Genomic DNA, 25,263 nt, shown 5'->3' with positions numbered 1-25,263 from the left:
TAAATGACAGGCTGTCGGGGTGGGAATGAATTGTCCTAGCACCCAGGAGATAGGAGCAGGAGGGAAGTTCGAGGTCATTTTAGGCTATAAAGCCAGTTTAAAGCTAGTCTGGGCTATGGAAGACCCTTTCATAGTACAGAAGAAAAAAAAAAAGATAAAAGTTAAAAATGATAGATATGCTAATTAGCCTATGCTGATCATTGTCCAATACAAGTGGAGTTTAAAAAAAGATAAAGTACCTCATGAATATGTATACCTATGATGTCAGTCAAAAATAGTAAATAAGAGCCTGGGAGGTAGCTCATTTGGTAAAGGGCATGCCTTGCAAGAGAGAGGACCTGAGTTAGCCCACTTAAAAAACAAACAAACAAAAAAGCTGGGTTTGGTGGTGTGAGCCTTTAAGCACAGCACTGAGGAGCCAGAGACAGACAGATCCCTGGAGCTCCCAGGCTTGCCTGCTTGGATACCAAGAGACCCTGTCTCAAAAGTAAAAGCCTGGCAGAGATGGCTCAGTGGCTAAGAGCACCGGCTGCTCTTCCAGAGGACCTGGGTTCAATTCCAGCACCCACATGACAGCTCACAACCAGTTCCAAGGCTCTCACCCGTCCCCTCTCTGACCCCCCAAGGGCACTGAACAGGCAGCTGCCAGCAAATAGGAAGGGAAAAAACCCAATCACTGAGGAGATTGAGGCTGGAGGACTGGGATTTAAGTCTAGCCTGGGCTGCCGAAATGAGGGCCTCAACCCACCCAAGGAAAAAAGTAAATAAAATATAAAATAGCAATATAGGGCTGGGGAGGTGGCTCAACCATTAAGCATGTTTACTACTCTTGCAGACGACCGTAGGACCCACATGTTGGCTCAGAAATACTTATATCTAGGAGAGATATGACACCATAGGATTCCCCCCCCCCATTGCATTGGATGCGTATGCGTATAAATTCAAAGCCAGCTGGGACTCCGTCCTAAAGACGCCCTCAAAAAGCGTGGCTTCTGGAGACTGGGATGGCTCAGTTGGTCAAGGGCTTGGTCCTGAGAACCCGAGTCCACTACGAAGCACCCTTGGACAAAGCAGGGTATGGCTGTACATGGTGTTAGTCCCAGAGGTGGAGACAGGAGGATTCCTGCGGCTCTGTGATCAGCTGGTGTGGCCAGTCAGTGAGCTAACTCCAGGGTGGAAAGCAATTGAAGAAGACAGGACTTCGACCTCTGGCTTTACAGGTGTAAATACACAACAAATACATAAGTAAGTGTACATTTAAATTATTTTAAAACCAATAAATAAGAAATAGTCAGGTATGCTAAACTTCTAACCCCAGCACTCAGGAGGATAGGGCAAATATGTCTCTCTGATCTACAGAACGAGTGCCTGGCCACTCAATACTACATATTTGAGATCCTGTCTAAAAAAAACAAATATCTTTTTTTAAGTGACACGAGCCGGGCAGTGATGGCACACGTCTTTAAATCCAGCAATCGGGAGACAGAAGCAGGTGGATCTCTGAGTTCGAGGCCAGCCTGGTCTACAGAGTGAGTTCCAGGACAGCCAGGGCTACATAGTGAGACCCTGTCTCAAGAACAAAGTAATCAAACAAACAAAATAGAAAATAAGAAAGGGACCCGAGTCAGGCCCAGGATGAGTCCTAGCTCAGGCCATCTCAGGAGACCGACCCCAGTAGAGAAGGGTGTCAGACCCTCTCTGCCTCAGCGCTCAGCCCGGCTGCCTCCCTGGACCACGCGGCTGCCACGGGGCTGGGATGGACAGACAGATGCAGAGGTCAGACGGACAGATTCGGTGGAGGGGGTGCAGATCCGGGCTGGGCTGGCCGGGGTGACCGCGGGGCCGCCTCCCGGCTGCCTTCCGCTCCCCGGAAGCGCTGAGTCGTCGCTGCCTTATCAGGCGGCCGCTATTTCGGGCTCCGCTCTCGCAGCGCGGTGACTATTTTTAGCGGCGTTCGGGTAAAAATGGAGCCGCCGCGCGCGCGGGTGGCCGAGGCCGTGCGCGCCCGGGGAGCCGGGGACGCGCCTGAGTCACCGTCCCGCAGAACCTTCCAGGAGCCTCGGGCGCAGTTAGGAGGGGGCCTTCCACGCAAGGGCATCGCGGGAGGACGAACCCGAGGCATGCTGAGCCCGGGAGGGGCTGGCAATGTGGATAGTGGGCTAACGGCGAGGTAGTATCCTGCGACTTGAGCTTGGGTCTCTTTGTGTTTCTGTGTGCCTGTCTGCATTCCCCTGCCTCTCTGTCGCTGTGTGCGTCTGCCTCTCTGTGTCTGACTCTCTGCCTTTCTCTGTGTCTCTCTCTGTCTCTGTCTCTCTCTCCCATGCCCTCTCCTCTCTTCCTTTTGAAATAGGTTATACCAGACTAGCCTTGAACTCACAGCGATCTCACTGTCCTCCTTGCCTTCTAGCTTCCTCCCTCCCCCCCACCCTTTGTCTCCCTTCTCCTCTCCTGCCTGTCTCTCTGTCTCTGTCTCTCTGTCTCTGTGTGTGTCTTTCTCTCCCTCCCTTTGAGATAGAGTAGCCCTGGCCGGCCTGGAGCTGCCTATGTAGACCAAGCTGGCCTTGAACTCCAAGAGATCTGCCTGCCTCTGACCTCCAAGTGCTGGGATGGATGGCTTACACCATCGAACGTGGCTTTTATGTTTGTGTGTGTGTGTGTGTGTGTGTGTGTGTGTGTGCGTGCGCGCCTGCCTTTACATGGGTTCCAAGAACACCTTTACCCATTGAGCCATCTGGATGGTCCTGTTATACACTTAAAAAGTTTATTTGCCAAACAGGGAGTACACACCTTTAGTCTCAGAACCATGGCCCCACCACCACCCCTGGGTCTTCTCAGAGGCAGGCAGAGATTTCTAAGAAAGGTCAGCCTGGTCTTCATATCAAGCTCTAGGCCAGCCAAGGCTTTGTAATGAGACCCATTTCAACACACACACACACACACACACACACACACACACACACAGAGAGAGAGAGAGAGAGAGAGAGAGAGAGAGAGAGAGAGAGATCCAAAACAGAACCTCCAACCTGTTTGTGAGCTGTGGAGGTCATGTGGAGGTCAGAGGACAACTTTGTGGAATGGGTCTCTTGGACTGAACTCGATGGTCAGACTCAGTAACAAGCACTTACCTGCTGAACACTCAACATACATTTTATGTGTGCCAAGCCTGGATGGAGCCAGGCTCGTGGTACGGGGCATGGAAGGACCCCAGAATCTCATCCACAGTGCATTGTAAGAGCTGCTAAGAGATGCCCATCAGCCATCAGGGACCGCGAAGAGAAGCTCTGGGTCTGGGTCAGGGTCAGGCTCAAGTCTGTGTCTGGGACATGGAGGTGAACACCCGGATCACCACAGACAGCCTGCCTTGTGAGGGAGGGAGGGAGGGAGGGAAAGAGGGAGGGGCGGAGATGCGGATCACACAGCCCAGGCCTCACAGGGTCCCAACTGTCATGCAGAGAGTATCATGATGCTGTCCCCAGGACTCAGAGTAGTAGAATTTAGGGCTAGTTCTGGGAGGCCTTGAAGAGTAGCAAGGGATTAATTAGGAATTTCTCAGCCTTGGCTACAGATTGAGGAAAATGTATTGGCTTACCAAATAAGTAAAAACAGAGAGAGTGTGGAGGGAGAGAGAGAGAGAAAAAAAGTTACTATCCAGCTTCAGTCACAGCTTGATGCCATGAGATCACAGTCTGCATTTCCGTATTCCTCTGTGGTCCCCCCAAGGCAGGCTCTCCGTAGCATTTATTAATCACTAGCTTATTATTGCTTGTGTGTGTGTCACATGAGTGTGGTGGGGGGGCAGTTTGTGGGGTTGCTTCTTTCTTTTCTTTGTTTTGTTTTTCGAGACAGGGTTTCTCTGTGTAGCCCTGGAACTCACTCTATAGACCAGGCCGGCCTTGAACTCACAGAGATCCGCCTGCCTTTGCCTCCCGAGTGCTGGGATTAAAGGCGTGCGCCACCCCAGCTTGGCTGGGGTCTGTCTTAGTGTTCTAACCCTGTGTTGGAACGCCACAACCAAGGCCATGTGTAGAAGGGAGCATTTAATTGGGGGCTTGCTTAGGGTTTCAGAGGGTGAGAGCACATGACCATCATGGCGGGGAGTATGGCGGCCAGCCGGCAGGCAGGCGGTGGAGCGGTAGTCAAGAGCTCGCATCTGATCCACAAGTTGCAGATAGAGAGGCAGGACAGGCATGGCTTGAACCTTTGAATCCTCAAAGCCCAGCCGCCCCTAGTGATAACCTCCTACCTTTTCTCAAACAGTTGCACTAACTAGAAACCAAAAATTCAAATGTGTGTTCTCCCCTCCTCCCGCCACCCCGTCCCCCAGACAGGGTTTCTCTATATAGCTGCCCTGGCTGTCCTGGAACTCGCTCTGTAGACCAGGCTGGCCTGGAACTCAGGGATCTGCCTGCCTCTGCCTCCAGGGCGCTTCAGACACCACACCCAGCACAGCCAGAATTCTTGACCATGACCGTGGACTTCTTATCCTCCTGCTTCCATCTCCCAAGTGATGGCAGAACAAGTTTGCGCCACTCGCTGCTGGGGATCGGGCCCAGGCCTTCCTGGTTGCTAGGCGAGGGGTCCACCCTCTGAGGCCCCCCCCCACCCAGCCCTTACTGCAGCTTATTAACGTTATTTTAGGAAAGCGCTCTCTATGCCCTCGGAGCTGGGCACCTAGCATTCCAAACCTCCTGCCTCAGCCATCACTCATTGGTCCCCAACAGGGTCACATGACTGCCTCTGAGCCAATCACGGCCACATGTGGGCAGAGGCTAGGGGTGGGCCTGGGTTGGGTGAATTCTCTTGAAAAAGAGATAGACTGAACCCAAGGGGACCCTGTGAGTCGAGCTTCGGAGTGGGAGCCTCTCCCAAAGAGCTGGATGGCGCTAGCAGAAGGCATGGCTGGGTGGAGGGGGAGGCAGGGCGGGTTGCCTTCCATGTTAAACGTATGAGAACAAACAGTTCTTCCCTTCCAGGGTTAGGGTGAGCGTTTGCGTGGGAGGCATTCAGCCCACAGTTTGGCGCGGAGCCGGTGCTGGGTGACAGACGGCTGCCACTTTCAAAGTCACCCCTGCTGCTCCTGAGAGGCGAGTTCAAGCCAGGAGGTCATGAGCTCCCCGGCTCGGGGCGCAACCAAGCCGGGGCTGAACCTGAGATGGAAGCTCACTCTGCACCTGAAAGTACGCCTCCACCCAGCCCTCTGAGTCTCCCTCCGGGGATGGCTGTGACAGGTGGATGAGATGGGGAAGCCGGAGGGAGGTGGAGGTTTCAGCCGTCACCGTCATGGCTCCCGACAAAGGTTGCCTGCTCTGGCTTACTCTCACCAGACCTTCCTATCAATTCACTTGTTCATTCGTCAAGGCTGGCTTTGAACTTGCCAGGCACTGGAGGATGGCCCTGCATATCTGAGCTTCCTGTTTCTTCCTCCAGAGCCCTAGGATTACAGGTGTGCACGGCTCCCCTGGGTCTACTTTACTCGCTGCTCACTTATTTCCTTTTGAGACAGGGTCTTGGTAGGTAAACCAGACTGGTCTTGAACTTACAGAGATCCGCTGGCCGCTGGCCCCCTAGTTCTGGTATTAGAGGCATGTGCCACCACATCCAACCCCCCCCCCCGTGTGTGTGTGTGTGTGTGTGTGTGTGTGTGTGTGTTATGGTGTTTGGGGTAGAACTCAGAGCTTCCAGGGAGACAGACAAGTACTACATCACTGAGCCACGCCCCCAGCCCCTCACTGGGGGATTCTAGGCTGATGTTCTACCACTGAGCCACGCCCCCAGCCCCTCACTGGGGGATTCTAGGCTGATGTTCTACCCCTGAGCCACGCCCCCAGCCCCTCACTGGGGGATTCTAGGCAGGGGCTCCACCACTGAGCCACGCCCCCAGCCCCTCACTGGGGGATTCTAGGCTGATGTTCTAGCACTGAGGTACACCTCCTTGGCTCAGTTTCTGTAACATTCTCAACAGAGTCACATTTGTGTACATTTTATGAATAAAAATTAAGCTATACCCAGTTCTCAGGAGCTTGAGAGATGATTGATTGCCCCCTGGGCTACACAGCAAGACCCTGTTTTGGGAGAGGGTGGGGAGTGTGGAGGGAAGGCAGAGCAAATTAAAACCTCCAAATCTGGCTGGCAAGATGGCTTGGCAGGGAAAGGTGTTAGCCTGGAAAGCCTGACAAACGGGGCTAGATCCCTGAAACCCTGAAACCCTTGTACGCAGGGTGAGAAATGACCCCACTCCCTCCTAATAACAAGTATGAGAAACCCCAACACCAGAGCCAAGTATGCCGTCTCCCACTTATGACCGCAGCACACGGGAAACTGGGAAAACCGAGGCAGGTGTATTGGTGGTTTTGGGCGGGAGGGTTTGGTTTCTTCCTGGGCTAGCCTGGCCTGTATAGTGAGGCCCTGCTTTGCAAACCACAGCCAGACTTGATACTCCATGCCAGTCACCCCAGCCAGGCTGTAAGGCAGGAGGACAAAGAGGAAACTCTATCCTGAATTAATTAATTAAGATCAAATACAAAAACGTCACCAGGTCAGCAGGACAGCTCGGTAGGTGAAGACACTTGTCACCAAGCGAGACTACCTGGCTTAATCTCCAGGACCCCCACATGGCGGAAGGAAGGGGAAGAACATTCCCGAGTGTTGTTCTTTGACTCCCATATGAGTATCGTGCACACGTTCCCCTCCCCAATGAATGTACAGCACTCATAATCATCATTATTATTATAAAACAACAAAAACAGCCACATTCGGCGAATGGCCTCCATGTGTGACAGCATGCCGGAGGCAGTGGCCTAAAGTTATGAGTGAGGAGGCCGCAGTCCGGCAGGTTGCTTTGGTTCTAATATCAGCCCTGCAGCTGTCCAGCTGTGGCTTTAAACCTCCCTGAGCCTCAGTTGATTCATCTACAAAATCAGAAGCCCCAGCAGGGAATGAGGCTCAGGGGACAGAGTGCTCACCCAGCAAGTGGGAAGCCTTGGTCCCATCCCAGACGCCCCCCCCCATGTGGTGCGCATGTGCGAAGCCCTGGTTCCTGTTCCTGTCCCTGGCACTGCACAACCAGATGTGGTGGTCGAATATGTCTTCCCAGCACTGGGGGAGTGGAGGCAGGACGATCGGGGGGGTAAAAGAAATCTTCAGCTACATAGTGAGTGGAGGCTAGACTGGAGAGAGAGGGAGAGAGGGAGGAAAAGAGGGAGGGAGGGAGGGAGGGAGGGAGGGAGGGAGGGAGGAGGGGAGAAGAGAGAGGGGAAGCTGCACTGGCAAAATGGCCAGTCACAAAGATGTTTGCCATGCAAGCCAGGCAACCTGAGTTCTACCCTTGAAACCTGTGTAGAGACAGAAGGAGAGAATTAATGGCACAAGCTTGTTCTCTGACCTCCATCTACACACACACACACACACACACACACACACACACACGAAGAAGAGTTTTTAAAAATGAAATCGGGCCAGATGGGAAGGTGCGCGGTGCACACCTTCAGGCCCAGCACTTGGTAAGCAGAGGCAGAAGGATCTCTGTGAGCTCAGGGCTAACCTGGGTTACATAGTGAGTTCCAGGCTAGCTTGGGCTACATAAAGAGACTGTCTCAAATGGATAAAGAACAAAGAAAACGGACAAATCCAAGGGACATGTAGCAACTCATTAAAATAATAATAATAGCACATTTCATGTTAACCTGTGTTGTACAGTTTAGTAAAACAGCACATTCTCCAGAAGTCAGTAAGGTCTCACTGTTTTTTGTTTGTTTGCTTTTTCTTAATTTATTTTTTTACATTCCAATTCAGTTCCCCCTCCCCCCTCTCTTCCCAATCCCCCCACTCCCCCTCAGCTCCCATCTGCTCCTGGGAGAGGGTGAGGCCTCCCCTAGGAAGTCTACTAAGTCTGTCCCATCATCTCATTGAGGCAGACCAGGCGCCTCCCCACCCCCACACCCCTGTGTCTAGGCTGACAAGCTATCTCTCCATACAGAATGCCAGTGGCCTCATACATTGTCCCTGTCAATATCGCTGGTTTTGATGTCTTAATTTATTATTATTATTATTTATTTTATGAGCACTGGTGTTGGGCTTCCTGGGACTGGAGTTACAGACAGATGTGAGCTGCCGTGTGGGTGATGGGAATTGAACCCAGGTCCTCTGAAAGAGCAGATCTCTCCAGCCCCTGTTCTTGATGTTTTTTAACACACTACAGCTCTAACCAACAGCATAGTACTATTTGCTTGTTTGTTTTCTTATTTACTTGTTTAGTTTTGAGACAGTTTCAGGTATCCCAGGTTGGCCTCAAACTCCCTGAGTAGCCCTGGATGACCAGGAACTCCTGATCTTATATTTTTGGTTGTGAGCTAGCCTCTAACGGCTGAGCCATCTCTCCAGTCCTCATACACACACACACTCTCTCTCTCTCTCTGTCACTGTCTCTCTCTCTTTCTTTCTTTTTTCAAGACAGGGTTTCTCTGTGTAGCTTTGGAGCCTGTCCTGGAATGCGCTCTGCAGACCAGCCTGGCCTAGAACTCACAGAGATCCGCCTGCCTCTGCCTCCCGAAAGCTGGGATTAAAGGTGTGCAAACTCCTGGTCTTTTAGTCTCCAGCTCTCATGTGTTGGGATAACAGGCCTGAACCAACCGGCATCCAAGGTTTATGCAGTGATGGGGGATCAAACCCAGGACTTTGTTGATGCTAGGTAAAAGCTCTACCAACAGAGAGCTAGTCTGCGGCCATTATTTGATCTTGTTAAGACAGAACCTTGGTGAGTAGCCCAGCTGACTCCTAACTAACCCTTTTTTAAGCTTTTGTTAAATTTTAAGTGTAAGTTCTTAGCCACGTGGGCGCCATTTGTAAAGAGTAAGGTTTTTCCTCCCGCCGCCTGGTCTAGTCCCGCCGCCGCGCCAGCCCCAAATAACGCACAGAGACTCTGTATTTGATATAATCCTGTTGGCCAGGTACTAGTTTCTTATCGGCTAGCTCTATCTTAAGTATTAACCCATTTCTGCTGATCTATGTATTTCTCTTACTGGGGAGCGGGCCGGCATACTGCTTTCTCCAGACTCTCCATCTTGGCTCCTCCTTCCTACTTCCTCCTTCCTCCTAGTCTCCTAGTCCTGCCTATCTTGCTTTCCTATTGGCCAACAGTGCTTTATTCATTAACCCGTATGAGAAACATATATACAGAATGGCATCTCCCATCAACTTTTCATCCTCTGGCCTCAGACCCTGGAGGGCCGGCATCTAGGTCTGGGCCTCCACACCCAGTTTAGGATCCTTATGTCCTTACAAGCTGCCATCTTGTTGGGCTTCAGTGAGACTTCATTTCTCTCCCTCACATTTACTTTTCTTTTTTTTTTAACAATCTTATTTTACATACCAATCCCAGTTCCCTCTCCCTCCTGTCCTCCCATCCCCCCTAATCATACCCATCCACTCCTCAGGGAGGGTGAGGCCTCCCATGGGGGATCATCAAAGTCTGTCACATCACTTGGGGCAGGCCCTAGGCCCTCCCTCCTGAATCTAGGCTGAGAGAGTATCCCTCCATGGGGAGTGGGCTCCCAAAGCCCATCCGTGCACTAGGGATACATACTGATCCACTGCCCGCAGCCCCATAGACTGCCCAGGGGTCCCAGCTGACACCCACATTCAGGGGTCCTGCTTCAGTCTTGTGCAGTCTGGAGTCTGAGAGCTCCCACTTGCTCAGGTCAGCTATTTCTATGGGTTTCCCCAACATGGTCTCGACCCCTTCCTCATATTATCGCCCCTCCCTCTCTACAACTGGATTGTAGGAGTTCAGCTCAGTGCTTGGCTGTGAATCCCTGCTTCTATCAGTACTGGATGAAGGCTCTAGAATGGCATTTAGGGGAGTCATCAATCTGATTACAGGGGAAGGGCAGTTAAGGTAGCCTCTCCACTACTGCTTAGATTCTTTGTTGGGTCGTCCTTGTGGATCCCTCTGTCAAGGTATCTCTTCCCTTGCTCTATCTCTCTGTTCATATTTACTTCTGTGTCTGGTCTGCTGTGATTTCCTGCGGGCTCCATTTAACTCAGGAAAAATACAAAAAGTCTTCCAAATGTCTACATGTGATTACAGCAGTCATTTTGTGGTCCTGAAATTGCAGGAGATCCCTGAGGGGTCATCACACCTCTCCCTGGGGCCTGATGCTGGGGCCTGAATGACCTCAGGACCGGTTTGCCCAGGTGTAGGCTTACAGTAGGGCACTGTCAGCCTGGCTGAGCACCCCCTCCCCCCCCACGAGCATCTTTGCAGTGTGCCCTTCCAGGGGCTGTAAGGAGGCTCTGGGGCCATACCTGCCCATCGCACCCGCTGCCAGAACAGAAAGCATGCTGCTGTTGGATCCATGCTCTCTTCCTGCCAACACTTTTTAATCCATGCTAATCAGCTAAGTGAAATCCATATTTAGCTCCGTCTTGAGCTACCCTGGGCATCACTCATTTATCCCAGGCCAGTAGGTCACCGAGGGATGGCTTTCTGAAGTAAGAGGATGGGTTCTCAAGTCTTTGGAAGCAAGAATGAACATCCCAGGCAGAAGGGATATGGGGAAGACGGGGGATTGCACAGGCGACACATTATGGAATGACGGCTGTCCGTGGGGTCAATGTGTCTGTCCCTCCCAAAACATTTCAGTACTCTTTCTGGCGAGAAGCAGGTGTGCATACCTAAGTCCAGTTCCTTTGGTGGAAGTCCTACCCCTAATCCATCTGTAGTACCCCACGCTAGAGACATCTCTTGCCGTGTTTCTATCTATCCACGGCCTGTCCCAGTGACATGTTGGGATGGCCTAGTTGAGGAGGTGTCCGCGAGGGCGCAGGGTCGGGTCCGGTATGTTCTACTGTCCTCCATCCCGGGGCCTCCACTCCGGGCCGGGTGAGTCAGCTCCGGGCGGCTCCCGCGTCATCCCGGCCGCTCTGCTCCACGCTATTTCGGGCTCCGGGCGCTATAAATAGAGGTTCTCACAGCCTAGGCGAGCCGCCCCCCTCTCTGCTCGGGCCCCCTGCGTCCCCAGCCCGCCGCGATCGCCGTCACCACGGCTAAGTTTAGAGGCGGGTGGGGACGCCGGCCTGGTCACTGCGCTCCTCCCCCCACCTCCCCACCGCCGAGGGCGGAACCTTTGTGGGTCTCCAGCTGCCCGGTTACTTTTTAGTCCTAGACGCTCCCCCCCCCCCCAGTTCTCCATCCCTTCTGGAGTGCAGAGGGGGAAACAAAGTTGATACAGGAGGAACGCGCTCAGGAGAGCAGGACCTGGATGCTAAGTGAGAAAAGTGGGGTCATTTGAACTCAAAGCCCCTGGAGTGGGCATGCGAGGCTCAGTGCAGAAACTGAACACGAAGAGCAAACTTGGAGATGGTAAAGAACTAAGAGTAACTTTTCCCGCCCTTGACTAATACAAACGACTCAAAGTCACAGCCGCGGGCGGCCGGGACGCAGGTTGGCTGCCGTAGGGATGCGCATCGCCTTCTCTCTGGGTCCTGAGCATTCCGCGTGGTCCAGCCCAACCTGCTGGGGAATCCTCTAGCAGGGAGCTGCCGACCCCTGGCGGTAGAGCGGAGAGTTGCAGAATCAAGACTTGGGATCCCCCGAGAGAAAGAAACTAAGTTAGGATTCTGCTTGGCTTGGCCTCTGACTTTTCATTTGGATTCGGAGACACGTGTCCTGGCACTTTATTTTTAAAATGGTATTTTGTTTTATATGCACGAGGGTTTTGTGTGCCTGGTGCCTGGGGAGGGGTTTGAGATGGTGTGAGCCACCCTGTGGCTGCTGGGAATCGAGTCCTCTGGAAGACAGAGCAGTCAGTGCTTTTAACCGCTGAGACTCATCTCCAGTCCCTCGTCCTTTTATGTATCTCTCTCCCTGGCTGATCTGAGACTCACTGTTGTACACAAGACTGACGTTGTACACTCACAGAGATCCGCCTGCCTCTGCCTCTCGAGTGTTGGGGTTGAAGGCGTGCGCCAATACGTCAGGGCTGGCTGTTTTGTTTGTTTTTCAGGGTCTTGCTTTGTGGCACAAGCTAATGATCCTCCTGTCTCAGCTTTCTCAGTGCTGGGTGTAAGAGTATGCGAATGGTTGCCACCACACACTGCTGTTTCACCGTGTCCTTTTAACCTCAGCAAATGACTCCAGGTAGAGAAACCGACTCTTGCAAAAGCTGGGTTTCTGTGGCTTCTTCACACAACACACGGTTCAGGCGCGCCCTCTGGAGGCCAGGCTTGTGAAGGGCACGCTTTTTCGGTGGCCGCTCAACCCTCTTCCTTTCCTGTACTAGTAGGGTCAATGCCTACTTACTACTTTTCCTTACTTCAGTCCTTTTTTGAGACAGGATCTCACTTTGTAGCTCTGGCTGTCCTAGAACTCAGGACTAGGTTGGCCTTGAACTCGCAGAGATCTCCTGCCTCTGCCTCCTGAGTGCTGGGATTAAATGTGTGAGCCAATGCCCAGTTATTAACTGCGAATATTTTCTGCTGTGTAGGGGCTGGGGGCGTGGCTCAGTGGTAGAGCCCCTGCCTAGAATGTGCAGCACAGTAGGCATGTGCTTGTATACACACACACACACACACACACACACACACACACACACACACACCATAACAAGGAAAACATTAAAAATACATAGCGGATTACATATTATAACCTTCGGGCATGTCCTCCTTCAACACTTCAAGACCAAAAGGAGAACATGTTGGTAAATACACGCAGAAACGGAGAATTCCCAAAGTATGAACCAGGAGGAAACATTTGCAATCTATGGAAGTGACTAACGGAATCGACACCCAAGCATCCCTCCAATAAATGGGCAGTAATAAAAAGATGCTCATCTCCTTCGCCTCCCCCTTTTTAATTTTAAAAACTATTTAATTGAATTGCTCATTTTGAAAAACATGGGCAAAGGATATGAGCCAATCTTTTTTTCAAAAAAAAAAAAAAAGTGGGCAAAGGAAATGAGCAAGAACACAAAACATATAAGACCATTAAATTCACAAAACGATGCCCCATTTCCTTAGCAATCAGAGAAGAACAAGTTGAAACAGGGCGAAATTCTCCTTTCAGGAAATGAGTAATACTAAGTCATCCATCGGGCCCCAGGTCTCGCGGCTCTGGTGTCCCTTCCTTCAGGGACCTGGGTGTCCTGACGCCCAGGCGGGGTCGGGTGCTCTCCCTTCCCAGGTCTCAGTGTCCTCTGGACTCTCCCGTCCCGGCCTGTGGGGGTGGGCACACGTCTGGCTGGCCCACCGACCGTAGGTCTGGGAAGTCACAGCTGTGGCTTGCAGCCCTGTCTGACACGCAGGTGGGGGACGGCGGCTCAGAACGAGTGAGTCAATGCCTGTGGGCAGAGGTTCAAACCAAGCCAACCCCCAAGGACAGGCGGGGAGGGCGTGCGTCCTTCGGGATCTCGCCTCCCTGGCTGGCTTCTTTTCCCTCCCGCTCGCCCTCTCTTCCCCGCCGAGCCCGGTCTGGAATCTGGGGACACAGGAAGCTCTCAACAGCCCTTGTAGCCGAACCACTCTGCACCGAGGTCCACGCCTCTACCCGCCCCAAACCTCCACGGTCCTCCAGGACCATAGAGAGCAGCGTCAAGACGGCGCCTCTCCGCTCTACCTCGCCTGGGGGAGCAGCGAGACGAGCGGCGGGCCAGAGCGGCCGGAAGTGAGTGCAGCCAGGGGTCGTGCTGGCCGCGCCGGCGGTGTGTCGCCTCTATTCCCCTTGTTGTAGTTTCTTCTAGGCCTCGGAAAAGAGCAGGTGAGTTTGACAGGACTTAGACCCGCGAGGCAGAGCCCAGAGGGGCGGGGAGGGGTGGGGGGCGCGGGTGGGCTGATGATTGATAGAGTACGAGACCAATCATTGCCGAGGCTGAGACGCTGGGCGGAGCGAGCGCACCCAGGTGTGCCTCTGGGGGCGGGGCCAACCGTCCCCGGGCGGCTGTGGGCGGGGCAGCGTGGTGGTGGGCGGGGCCGCACGGCTCGCGCGCCAATCCGCAGTGGGCAGGCTGAAAGGGGGCGGGTTCGCGGGTTGGGCTCCTGGAACGGTGCAAGCTTTCTGGGAGCACCGCGGGGAGACTGGAAATGCCGACGCCCTTGTCGCCACGCCTCTCAGGCTGCAGATGGACCCTGGGAAAGACGAGGGAAGTCAGCCGCAGCCCTCAGGGCCTCCCACCGGCAAGAAGTTTGTTATCCCGCTGGAAGACGAGGTCCCTCCTGCAGGGGTAAGGGCGAGGACTTGGGGGCGGGCTGTCGGGAGTACAGGGAACGGGAAGGGATCCCTGGGATCACCGTGTGAGTTTAGCGATCTTCGGGGTTTGCCTTGCTTTGGAAAACTAGCCCGCTGTCCTCTACAGGCCTCGGTTTCCCAGTCTGTAAAATGGGATGACAGAGTGGTTGAGAGAGGGCTGAGTCAAAGCTGTAGCCTGGCAGCTAGCCAATGGCCAGTGATGGATTTTGTTGTAGTTTTGGTCTTTGAGATTGGGTCACATGTTTCCTGGGCAACCCTTAAAATTATTATGTAGCTGAGGCTGGCCTTGAACCTGTTCTTCCCATTTATCCCTCCCAGGTGCTGGCTGGCATTACAGAAATGGGCTATGCCTGGTTTTTTTTTTTTTTTTTTTTTTTTTTTTTTTTAATGTGTGTAGATGTCATGCCTGCACATATGTCCGAGCACCACATGCATGAAGGCCCACAGAGACCAGAGGGTGGCACTGGGTCCCTTGGAACTTGGAGGGGTAGTGTTGTGAGCTGGCACGCTGGTGCTGGCAATGTAACCCCAGATCCTCTTGATGGACAGCCGGTGATCTGAACTGCCAACTCTCCAGCCCCCAAACGTTTCTTTATGGTGTGTGTGGGTGTGTGTCACGGAGCTCCTGCGAAGGACAGATAGATAACTGTGGGAGTCGGCTTTCTCCTTACACTGTTTAGCTGGGTCATGAAGCTTGGTCACCAGCCTCCCCCCTCCCTCCCCCGTTCCCTACCTTCCACTTTCTCTTCTTTCCACTTTCTCTTCTTTTTTTTTTAAGATTTATTTATTGTGTTTACAATGCTCTGCTTACATGTCTGCTTCAACACCAGAAGAGGGCACCAGACCCAATTACAGATGGCTGTGAGCCACCATGTGGTTGCTGGGAATTGAGCTCAGGACCTTTGGAAGAGTAACTAGTGCTCTTAACCTCTGAGCCATCTCTCCAGCCCCTTCTCTTTCTTTTTTAAGACAGAGCATTGCTATGGTAGGCCTGGCCGACCCAGAAATTGCACCAATCTTCCTGCCTCCATCTCCCAAATGCTAGGGCATCACAAGTGTGTTTCACCACAGCGAGCTCTGCTATGTGCTTTGTATGACCAGTTCTCTGGGTTTTCAAGACACAAATTTGGATCTGACACTTTTGGCTACTTTGCTTTTACATGTATTTATGCCAGTGTGTGTCAGGGTGTGCGTGCCATGGCACTTGTGTGGAGGTCAGGGGCAGCTTTTGGGAGTTCTCACCACATAGCTCTCAGGCATCAGCCCAGCCTTCTCCCTGGCCCCAAATCTGATGTTTAAGAATCCAAAGCTGGCAGGGCGGTGGTGGCACATACCTTTAATCTCAGCAGAGGCAGGAGGATCTCAGTGAATTTGAGGTCAGCCTGGTCTACAGAGTGAGTTCCAGGGCAGCCAGGACTGTTACACAGGGAAACCATGTCTTGAAAAAGCAAAAACAAAAAAAAAACAAGAATGGAAATAGTTTAAGAAATGGAAATCAGGGTCTTAGAAAGATGGCTCAGAGGTTAAGAGCACTGCCTGCTCTTCCAGAGGTCCTGAGTTCAATTCCCAGCAATCACATGGTGGCTCACAACCATCCATAATGAGATCTGATGCCCTCTGCTGGCCTGCAGGCAGACATGCAGACAGAGCACTGTGCACATAGTAAATAAGCAAATCTTAAAAAGAGAAGCCACAGTTAGATAGGGTGAGAGTAAGTCAGGGGGCCAGGGGCAGTTCCCACAGGAGGTCTGCTTCCCCAGGCAGGGCAGCAGGGACAGACCTAGTTCTGTTTATTTTTCTTTTAGACAGACAGGGTCTCAGGTAGTGTCACGTAAATGAGTAGGACTTGAACTTGAGATCCTCCTGCCCCTGCCTCCCAAGTGCTGGATGATGTGTGTATACTGCTCTGCCTGGCTCACCCAGAGCTTAGGCAGGCACTGCATCGACTGAGCCAGGACCCCAGCCCTTGTTTTGAGTTCTTGGTCCCCGAAAGCATGGGGAAGAAGGATGAGAGTCAGAGGAAGGTGAGGGTTCCAGTGTTCCTTCACAAGCCCCAACCTTCCTTTCTCTCCATAGGCCAAGTCCTTATTCAGATCTTCACGGAACACCAGCACCACGGCAACCTCAGTCCAAGCAGCCCCTCAGACATACGCGGAGTATGCCATTGCCCAGCCTCCAGGAGGGGCTGGGGCCACAGGGCCCACAGGCTCCGAACCTGTGAAGGGAGAGAACCCCAGCCAGACCCTGAAAACAGGAGCTAAATCCAATAGTATCCTTGTGAGCCCCCGCCAGGTGAGCGGGAAGCTGGGGTGCTGGGGGTTCTGGTGGGAGACCCCGTTACAGGCATTAGTGTTGGGAATCAGTGGAAGGAGGTCTGAGGCTCACACGCTGCTCTCAGAAGCACTGACGGTTCAGGCCTTTCCTCCTGCATCCATCACTTCATTCTCTGATTTCATTCTCTGCATTCATTCACTGATATATAGGTTCTATCATTCATGCATTCCTTTATTCCTATATTTGTGCATTACTTCCTGAATGCATTCATTTGTTCCTTCATTCATACATACAGCCCTTCATTCATGTGTTGCTGGTGTTTTCTTCCCCTTCTCGCCACCCTTCAGCCCGAAATACACACACTGGCACTATATTAATTCTAAAACTGTTGGCCGGTGGCTAGGGCTTCTTACCAGCTAGATCTGCCGTAATTATCAACCCATAACTACTAATCTATGTGTTTCTACATGGCCCTATCTTACCAGAGGACGCCTGGCTCATCCTGTCTTCCCGGGCTCTACATGGCGTCCTAACGGTCCCGCTCTGCCCACCCTTCCTAGAATTCTCCTCGTCTCCTAGTCCCGCCTATTTTCCTGCCTCTGTTGTCCAAACAGTGTTCCACTCATCAACCAATAAGAGAAACGTGTACACAGGACATTCCCCGTCATTCATACATTCATCCATCCCTTCACATGGACACCCCACAATTCATGCACTCATTGGTGGCTCGTGGGTTGAGAGGGCCCCAGGCCTTCCTGCTAGGGCTGTCGCTTTGTTAGGCCCCTCTGCTCCTGTCCCAGGTTTGTTCATTTAGTTAGAACCTACAAGGAGAGCACTCCATGAAATGGTGTCCAAGCACAAATGCTGGCTGTCTTTGTGGGTGCAGGGGGTCCCCACTCAGGTACATTTTACCGTTTTTACCACTTCACCAAGTGAGCCCCAAGGTTCTCACTATGTACCCCTGGTTGGCCTGGAACTCACTAAGTCACTCTGTAGACCAGGCTGGCCTCAAACTCACAGAGTGCTTGCCTCTGTCTCCCGAGCGCCACTACACCCAGCTTCATAACGAAGGATTTTGATATCTGTGGTAGCTTCAATGAATTCATGCATCCATTCTTTCCCATGTATGTTCGTTCATTCCTTTCTCCATGCATTAACTCTTCCATGCATTTAATGCCTGGGGTGTCATGGCATGGGAGAGGACGTAGCCTGGAGCTTCCATTTTCCTCCACGCCCCTACCCTCTGGGACCACCCATGCACCCATGCACCCAGCTACAAGGAAGCTCTTGAACTTGGTCCTTTTGGGTTATGGTAGGTTATGTCATAGGCTTGGACTAGTGCCATCCCTAGCTGTTGGTGTACACTCAGCCTTGAGCTCCTCCCTTCCCTGGAGGCGGGGCAGACAATCCCAGCCCTGAATTCTGGGCATGGGTTCTCTGTGTTCTGGACCAAACAGGAGCCACTGTGAGTCACCCTACACAACACAAGGTGTCTCACGGGAACCCCACAGGGCTTAGGAAGTGCATGCCAGACGCTATCTGTCACTCAGGAAATTCCAGAAGTCTTAAGAATCGGGGTCAAGGTGCATGTGGCAGAACCAAAGGCCATCTCTGTCCCATCCACAAGGGCTTCAGGAGAGCCAGATCTGGAACCAGGGGTCAGAGTCCAGGTGACCCCGGAGCCTGGCCACAGCTGTGTCTCTGGCATGGAGTAAAGCTTGGCTCATCCAAATGGCTTCAGTCCCAGTCTGTTGAGGGTGTCGGAGCACAGGAGGGAACAGAGGACGTGTTCTATAGCCTGCTTCATTCTGGGGACACTGGGGACCATGGTGGAGCTGAGCTGGTGCTCCTGGTTATCGTTTGCAGGGTGGCCTGGGCCAGGGAGGTGCTGTGGTGTCGGAGAAGGGGGTGCTGGCAGGGGAGGAGGGGGAGAGGACAGCCTGGGGCTCTGGAAGCCGGGCCCTCCCAAGGAGGGGCAAGTATGGGTGCTTTTGAGGTCCCAGTGGGGCATCCAGCAGAGAGTAGGATGAGCTGAAGCCTATGGTGTGGAGGCTGTGATGAAGGCCTGGGGAGGGATGGGCTAACATTCAAATTCCAGGCTTTAGGGTGCAGCCGGGCTAGCCTCCTTAGTCCAGGTGTTACCCCATAAGCAGCTTCTGCCTCTCTCCCTTGGCAGAGGGGCAACCCTGTGTTGAAGTTCGTGCGCAACGTGCCGTGGGAATTCGGCGAGGTGACCCCTGACTATGTGCTGGGCCAGAGCACCTGTGCCCTTTTCCTCAGGTGAGGAAGCCCCGTCTGAGTCCTGTCCCACAATTCTGGCATTTTGCCGGGCTCTGTGGACAGGTGTGGTTCAGGGTTGTGTGCTCCGGGCCTGTGCATGGCCCTGTGTTGAAGAAGGGTGTGTGGCCTCTAACTGTCCAGGGGAAGAGTGGCTGGAGCTGGACCCCAGGTTGTGAGGGAAGAGGGTCTGCACACTGGGTGTGAGGAAAGGAGGCTTCTGTATCTGAGGTGGGCCGCCTGGGGTCTATATTCCTGCCTCTGACAGAGAAGGGCGGGGGTCCTGACTTGAGGGAAGAAATCAAGTGTCCGGCCTCCGAGAACACCGAAGCCGGGCTGCCCTTCCCTACCCAGAGCCTACCTGGAAACCTATCCCTGCTGGCTGACTTCCCTGGTCCCGGGCCCTGCGGTCTCCACCCCTTGCTGTGCTAACGGGTCTCGACCGCTGCATGCCAGTGAGACACACAAGGGTACCTGGGCCTCGGGGACACTGAGACCCTCATACCTGTCCCCTTCCCTGTCTCCACCAGCCTCCGCTACCACAACCTCCATCCAAACTACATCCACGAACGGCTGCAGAGCCTGGGGAAGAGCTTTGCCCTGCGCGTGCTGCTGGTCCAAGTGGATGTGGTAAGCAGGGCCGTCGCCGCTGACCTCCCTCTTCCCATGCAGCTGTTAGCGTGGAGTTAATGCACGGGCTGCTGGATCCCTTTTAAGACAGAATACCTAAAACCTCAGCTGAAACTGCTACCAGTCCCGGAAAGTCCCGGAAAGCCTGCATGGGCTGGGAGGTGGGAAGGGAAAGTTGCTGAAACCAGACACGATGGTACATCCTTGTCTTCTGATCTCAGCACTCGGGAGGCTCGGGCAGGAGAATCATGAGTTCCCCAGCCAGCCTGGGCTACTGTGGGACTTGGACTCAAACAAAAGATAAGATTTCTAGCTCAGCAAGAGAGCCCCTGCCTAGAATCCCCCAGTGAGGGGCTGGGGGCGTGGCTCAGTGGTAGAGCCCCTGCCTAGAATCCCCCAGTGAGGGGCTGGGTGTGGCTCAGTGGTAGAGCCCCTGCCTAGAATCCCCCAGTGAGGGGCTGGGCTGTGGCTCAGTGGCAGAGCCCCCGCCTAGAATCCCCCAGTGAGGGGCTGGGTGTGGCTCAGTGGTAGAGCCCCTGCCTAGAATCCCCCAGTGAGGGGCTGGGGTGTGGCTCAGTGGCAGAGCCCCCGCCTAGCATGCACTAGGTGTGATCCACAGTATTACAACAGCAAAAGTTTGCCCCATGCCTCTTCGCCTAGTCCCTGACCTTTGCCTAATTATCTCTTAGATCTTCTTCATCTGTCATCACAGCCTGTCATGTCTGATCCACAGTTTCTTCCTGCCTGCAGACCTGGCTACCATCCTTTATTTTGTTTTTGTGTTTGAGGCAGGGTTTCTCTTTGTAGTGCTGGCTGTCCTGGAACTCACTTTGTAGACCAGGCTGGACTCCGCAAAGGCATGAGCCACCACCACCCAGCTCGTTCTTCTTCTTTTTTAAAGGCAAAGTCTCACAACACAGCCCAGACTAGCCTAGAATTTAATATATAGCCCAGGTTGGCCTTGAACTCCTGTCCCAGCCTCCTGAGTGCTAGCATTAAAAGCTTGAGCCAGCATGCTCACCCCTGTGGCCTCCAGTCTTACTCTCCTTTCATAATAGCAGCTGGACAGGCCCCCGCATGGATCTCACACCAGCCTCTGGTTCTCTAACACCCCGCCCCTTCCTGGGCGAGTGAGTGATTGTGAGACGTGGCCTCCACTTGGCTCCCTGGGCTCATGTCTAAGCTTCTTTATTGGACATTGTATTAAAGAACTTGAGAAGAGCCAGTTGGTGGTGGTGCACACCTTTAATCCCAGCACTCAGGAGGCAGAGGCAGGCGGATCTCTGTGAGTTCCAGACCAGCCTGGTCTACAGAGTGAGTTCCAGGACAGGCTCCAAAGGTACACAGAGAAACCCTGTCTCAAAAAAAAAAAAAAAAAAAATTAAAAAAAAAAATTAAAAAAAAGTGTTTTCCCATTTATTGATTTGTGTGTGGACACACACTCAAAAGTCAGAGGGCAACTTTTCGGGGGACACTCATGAAGCCCTACACATCCTTTATTTATTGAGATAGGCTTTCTCACTGGGACCTGGGGCCCCACAGCATTGAGATTAGCAAGCCACCACACCCAGGTTTTTGGTCCATGTCGGGGACAGAACTTGGGCCCTTGTGGCTTTACAGGCTCTCCTGTTTTATCCATGTCAACCCTGCCCTGTGCCCTCACACCCTGGACCACCCCTCCCCCCAAGTGCTCAGCTGTTGGGTTCGCAAATCCCTGTTGTCTCCCAGGTGTCTACTTCTGCCTTTCTTCTCTTCTAGAAAGATCCTCAGCAGGCCTTGAAGGAGCTGGCTAAGATGTGCATTTTAGCAGACTGCACCCTGGTCCTGGCCTGGAGGTAAGACACAGACCCCCCTCCCCCACACCTCACCTGCTGCACCAGCCCATCCAACCTGTGTAGGTAGTCCCTAAGCCAGGCATGGTGGCACAAGCCTACAATCCCAGCTCTGGGGACTCAAGGGGGGGGGGGCAAGAGTACAAGGCCAGCCGGGGCTTAAGGAGACCAGGGGCCCCCACCCCCATGGTGCCTGCTGTGAGCACTGCCTCTCTGAGCCTCAACATTCTCATGTGGAAGATGGGGTCTTCTCTAGTTTTTTGTTTTACTCTTCAAGACGGTTTCTCTGTGTAACAGTCCTGGAACTCCCTTTGTAGATGAGGCTGGCATCGAGCTCAAGAGGATCCCCCTGCCTCTGCTCCCCAAGTACCAGGGTTAAAGGTGTGCACCACCACTGCCCAGCACATTTTTTTTTTGTAGCATTCTAAGCACCAAGGCAGGTGACAGAGGTCAGATGTGTCCAGGTTAGACCAAATGATGGAAGGAATTCTGCATTTAGTGTTTCTGGTTTGTTCTGACTCCCAGAGTCTCCATAGCCGAGGCTGACCTAGAATACAGCAGTCTGCCTGCCTCGGCCTCCTAAGTGCTGGGATTGTGTGTGTACCCACACTGCTATCAGTATTGAGATCTATAGATGGCACACCAAGAGACCACAAATAGATAATAAAAAAAGACACTCTTCCTCACACCATAAGTAAGACTAAAGCCTGGCAAATTAATAGTGTTCATCTTAGAAAGAAACACTCAGTGTTTGCGAGCGCTGGCTTCCTGGCAGTAAGCCCTGGGTTCTATCCCTGCACGGCATAAACCCAGCATAGCGGCTCACGCCCGTGATTCCAGCACATGGGAAGTGGAGACGGAGGGTCAGAAGGGCAGCACAATCTTTACTAAGTAAGCAGTTCAAAGCCAGCACTGGATAATTGAGACCCTGTCAAAGAAAGAAATCTCAGGCTGGGTGTGATGGGGACATCTGTAATCTTAGCAGTAGGCTGAGGCAGGAGCATCAGTTCAAGGCCAGGCAGGGATACTTAGTGAGACCCTGTGGTGGTGGAGAAAAGGGAGATGGGGGGCGTGGTTCACTGGTAGAACACATGCTAGAATCCCCCAGTGAGGGGCTGGGGGTGTGGCTCAGTGGTAGAGCCCCTGCCTAGAATCCCCCAGTGAGGGGCTGGGGGCGTGACTCAGTGGTAGAGCCCCTGCCTAGAGTCCCCCAGTGAGGGGCTGGGGCGTGGCTCGGTGGTAGAGCTCCTGCCTAGAATCCCCCAGTGAGGGGCTGGGGCGTGGCTCAGTGGCAGAGTGTCTAGCTCTACAGTATCCTGGATTCCATCCCCAGCATGACTACCGTGTAAGATCCTACCCTGCAGGGCTCACTAGAGGACAGGAGTTGGGGCTGGGATTGTCTAGTTTTGGAGTTGTTAGCAGTCCCATGAAGGAGAGCCCTGAATGACAGCCCTCATCCCAGCTGGCCTGTGCCCCGTACCCAGTGCCGAGGAAGCAGGACGGTACTTGGAGACCTACAAGGCATATGAGCAGAAGCCGGCCGACCTCCTCATGGAGAAGCTGGAGCAGAACTTCCTGTCCCGGGTGAGACCGCCTCCCTTGTCCCTCTGCACCTCCTGACCCTGCGGTGGCTTGTCCCCTTCACAGCAAGTGCACGCACACTGTCGCCCTCCCTCCCTGTCCAGCCCTCCCCCATCCCCCTGACCTCTGACCTCCTGGCTTGTCCTCAGCATCCACCATTCCTCCCTCTGCTAGAACCACATTTCCCATGCCAGCTCTGCTGCTGCCTCCTCCAGGAAGCCGCCCTTCACCCGCTCAGCCTAGTAGCCCAGAGTGCCAGGCTGCAACCATCGTGACCCTATGACTGCAGCACCACCCAGCACTCGGGCCGCTTGGATGTTAATTTGTGAATGAATTGATTTCCAGTGCTAATGAGGCGCCCTGCATCTGTGTCTGGGAGTTTTCCTGAGCCACAGCGCCCACTAGCAGTTAAGGGCCTCCACAGCTGTACCCCTCTCCCCACACTGGACACACTGGCTCCATAACCCTCAGGGACGGTGCTCCCCTTCTCCCAAGGGAGAGAAGAGACTCACCGGACCCAGAGCCAGTATGACCTGGCCCTGCCCAAGCTACGGTGGCCCACGCCCTTAATCCCAGCACTAGAGAGGCAGGGGGATGTCCGTGAGTCCAGGCCAGCCTGGTCTAATTGCAGACCAGTCAGGCTTACATCTGGAGATCCTGTTGCAAAAAGTGAGTCATGCAAGGTGGGTGCTGGGAACTGAACTCGGGTCCTCTGGAAGGCTGATGTGTGCTCTTAGTCACTGAATCATCTCTCCAGCCCCCCTTTCTGTTTCTGGAGACAGCATCTCCCCGAGGCCCAGCAGCCCTGAAAATGGCTGCGGACCAGGCTGGCCTCAAACTTCCGGAACTCTCCCTGCAGCTGCCTTTTATGCAGTACTCACGGGCTGTGCTGGCCCCGATCCTAAGAAAACACCTGTCTCTTCCCACTCAGGCCACCGAGTGTCTGACCACTGTGAAGTCAGTCAACAGGACGGACAGCCAGACTCTCCTGGCTACATTTGGCGTAAGAGGCCCCCTGGGCATCCCCTCCCTCCCTCCGCACTGCCCCACACCTCCCCAGTGAGGTCCTGGGCTCCCTGCAGCAGGGACCGGCTGGAGTGTGGAGCCCACGGCCCCTGATCCCTCTGCCCCACCTTCCAGTCCCTGGAACAGCTCTTCACTGCATCACGGGAGGACCTGGCCTTGTGCCCCGGCCTGGGCCCCCAGAAGGTGAGAACTCTGGGGAGACACCACCGGGCGTGGGGGCGAGCCCCAAACCAATGAACCTTAGACCTTGAAGGGCTATTAGATCAGTGGCTCTCAACCTGAGGGTCACGACCCCTTTGGAGGTCAAATGACCCTTCCGTGGGGGTCACCTACCATCAGAAAATAGATATCTGCACTACGATTCATAACAGTAGCAAAGTGAGTTATAAAATAGCAATGAAAATAGTGTTGTGGTTGGGGTCACCACAGCATGGAGATCTGTATTAAAGGGCCACGGCATCGGGAAGGCTGAGGACCACTGTATTAAGTGGTTGTTTTTAGGCAGGCTCTGAATATAGAGCTCTAGCTGGCCTGGACCTCACTGTAGACCTGGCTGGGCCTGAACTCAGTTCCGCTGCCGTCATAGACCTGAGCCACCATGCTTGATTTAAACAGCCCCATAAAAGCTTTCTCCTGGGGGCTGAGAGCGTCACTCAGTGGGTAGAACACTTTCTTAGCATGCACAAATCCCGGACCAATCCCAGCACTGCCTAAACTAAGCGTGATGGGCACTCAGAACAGCCTGCGAGTCCTGGTTAAGTCCCGGTACTGGGATAAGGCTGGAGGATCTGAAGTTCAAAGTCACCTTGGCTAGCCGGGCCAGCCTAGGATACTGACACCGTGTCCCAAATATAAATAAGGTTTTGTTTGTTTCTCTTACTTGACTTTTTTGGGACTTTCTCATGCAGCTCAAGCTGGACCTAATGTGTGGCCCCAGCCTCCTAAGGGTGTGTATTCATTTATATGAAACAGTTTCTCTGCACAGCCCAGGCTGTCCTAGAACTCCCCCTGTAGGCCAGGCTGGTCTCGAACTCACAGAATTCCACCCGACCCTGCCTCCCGAGTGCTGGGATTAAAGGTGCGGTCACCACAGTGGGCTAGTTTTATGGTTCTAAATGGTCCTATTACGTCTGCTGCTCTCTCACACATGGGGAAACTGAGGCCCAAAGGATGAGAGAGCCCAGCCTCCTGGCCAGTCTCAACTAGAAGCCCAGGAGAAAAAGAGCCACACGGCGCTCTCGGCAAACAGCCTTTAATGACAAGCTCTTTTCTCTTCTCTCCCTGCCCTTAGGCCCGCAGGCTCTTTGACGTCCTCCATGAACCCTTCCTCAAAGTGCCCAGATGACCCTGCCACCGAGGCTCCAATGGCACAATAAAGCATTTCCAGGCCCGGGCTCCTACTGG

General features: G+C 53.5%; 1 protein-coding gene across 2 annotated transcripts in view; it reads left to right on the top strand.

Moving 5' to 3' along the window:
- The first annotated feature begins 13,537 nt into the window (after window positions 1–13,537).
- The window catches only part of Ercc1 (ERCC excision repair 1, endonuclease non-catalytic subunit), a 103,437-nt gene continuing 91,711 nt past the window's right edge, over window positions 13,538–25,263 (top strand). Inside the window, exons 1-10 of one of the 2 annotated variants that reach the window (XM_051207843.1) lie at window positions 13,538–13,750; window positions 14,105–14,213; window positions 16,316–16,531; window positions 18,690–18,793; window positions 19,321–19,420; window positions 21,179–21,255; window positions 22,737–22,836; window positions 23,765–23,836; window positions 23,974–24,042; window positions 25,151–25,214. In XM_051207843.1, the coding sequence (XP_051063800.1) occupies window positions 14,112–14,213; window positions 16,316–16,531; window positions 18,690–18,793; window positions 19,321–19,420; window positions 21,179–21,255; window positions 22,737–22,836; window positions 23,765–23,836; window positions 23,974–24,042; window positions 25,151–25,204 (894 nt within the window). In that variant the 5' untranslated portion in view covers window positions 13,538–13,750; window positions 14,105–14,111 and the 3' untranslated portion in view covers window positions 25,205–25,214. Of the gene's footprint in view, window positions 13,751–14,074; window positions 14,214–16,315; window positions 16,532–18,689; window positions 18,794–19,320; window positions 19,421–21,178; window positions 21,256–22,736; window positions 22,837–23,764; window positions 23,837–23,973; window positions 24,043–25,150; window positions 25,215–25,263 lie in introns of those variants that run through there. The other variant, XM_051207844.1, reaches the window with a different exon arrangement.

The sequence above is a fragment of the Phodopus roborovskii genome, unplaced genomic scaffold, assembly GCF_943737965.1.
Source record: "Phodopus roborovskii unplaced genomic scaffold, PHOROB, whole genome shotgun sequence".
NCBI lineage: Eukaryota > Metazoa > Chordata > Mammalia > Rodentia > Cricetidae > Phodopus > Phodopus roborovskii.
Note: the sequence above shows the minus strand (reverse complement) of the source record. Positions and strands in the feature narration are given on the sequence as shown.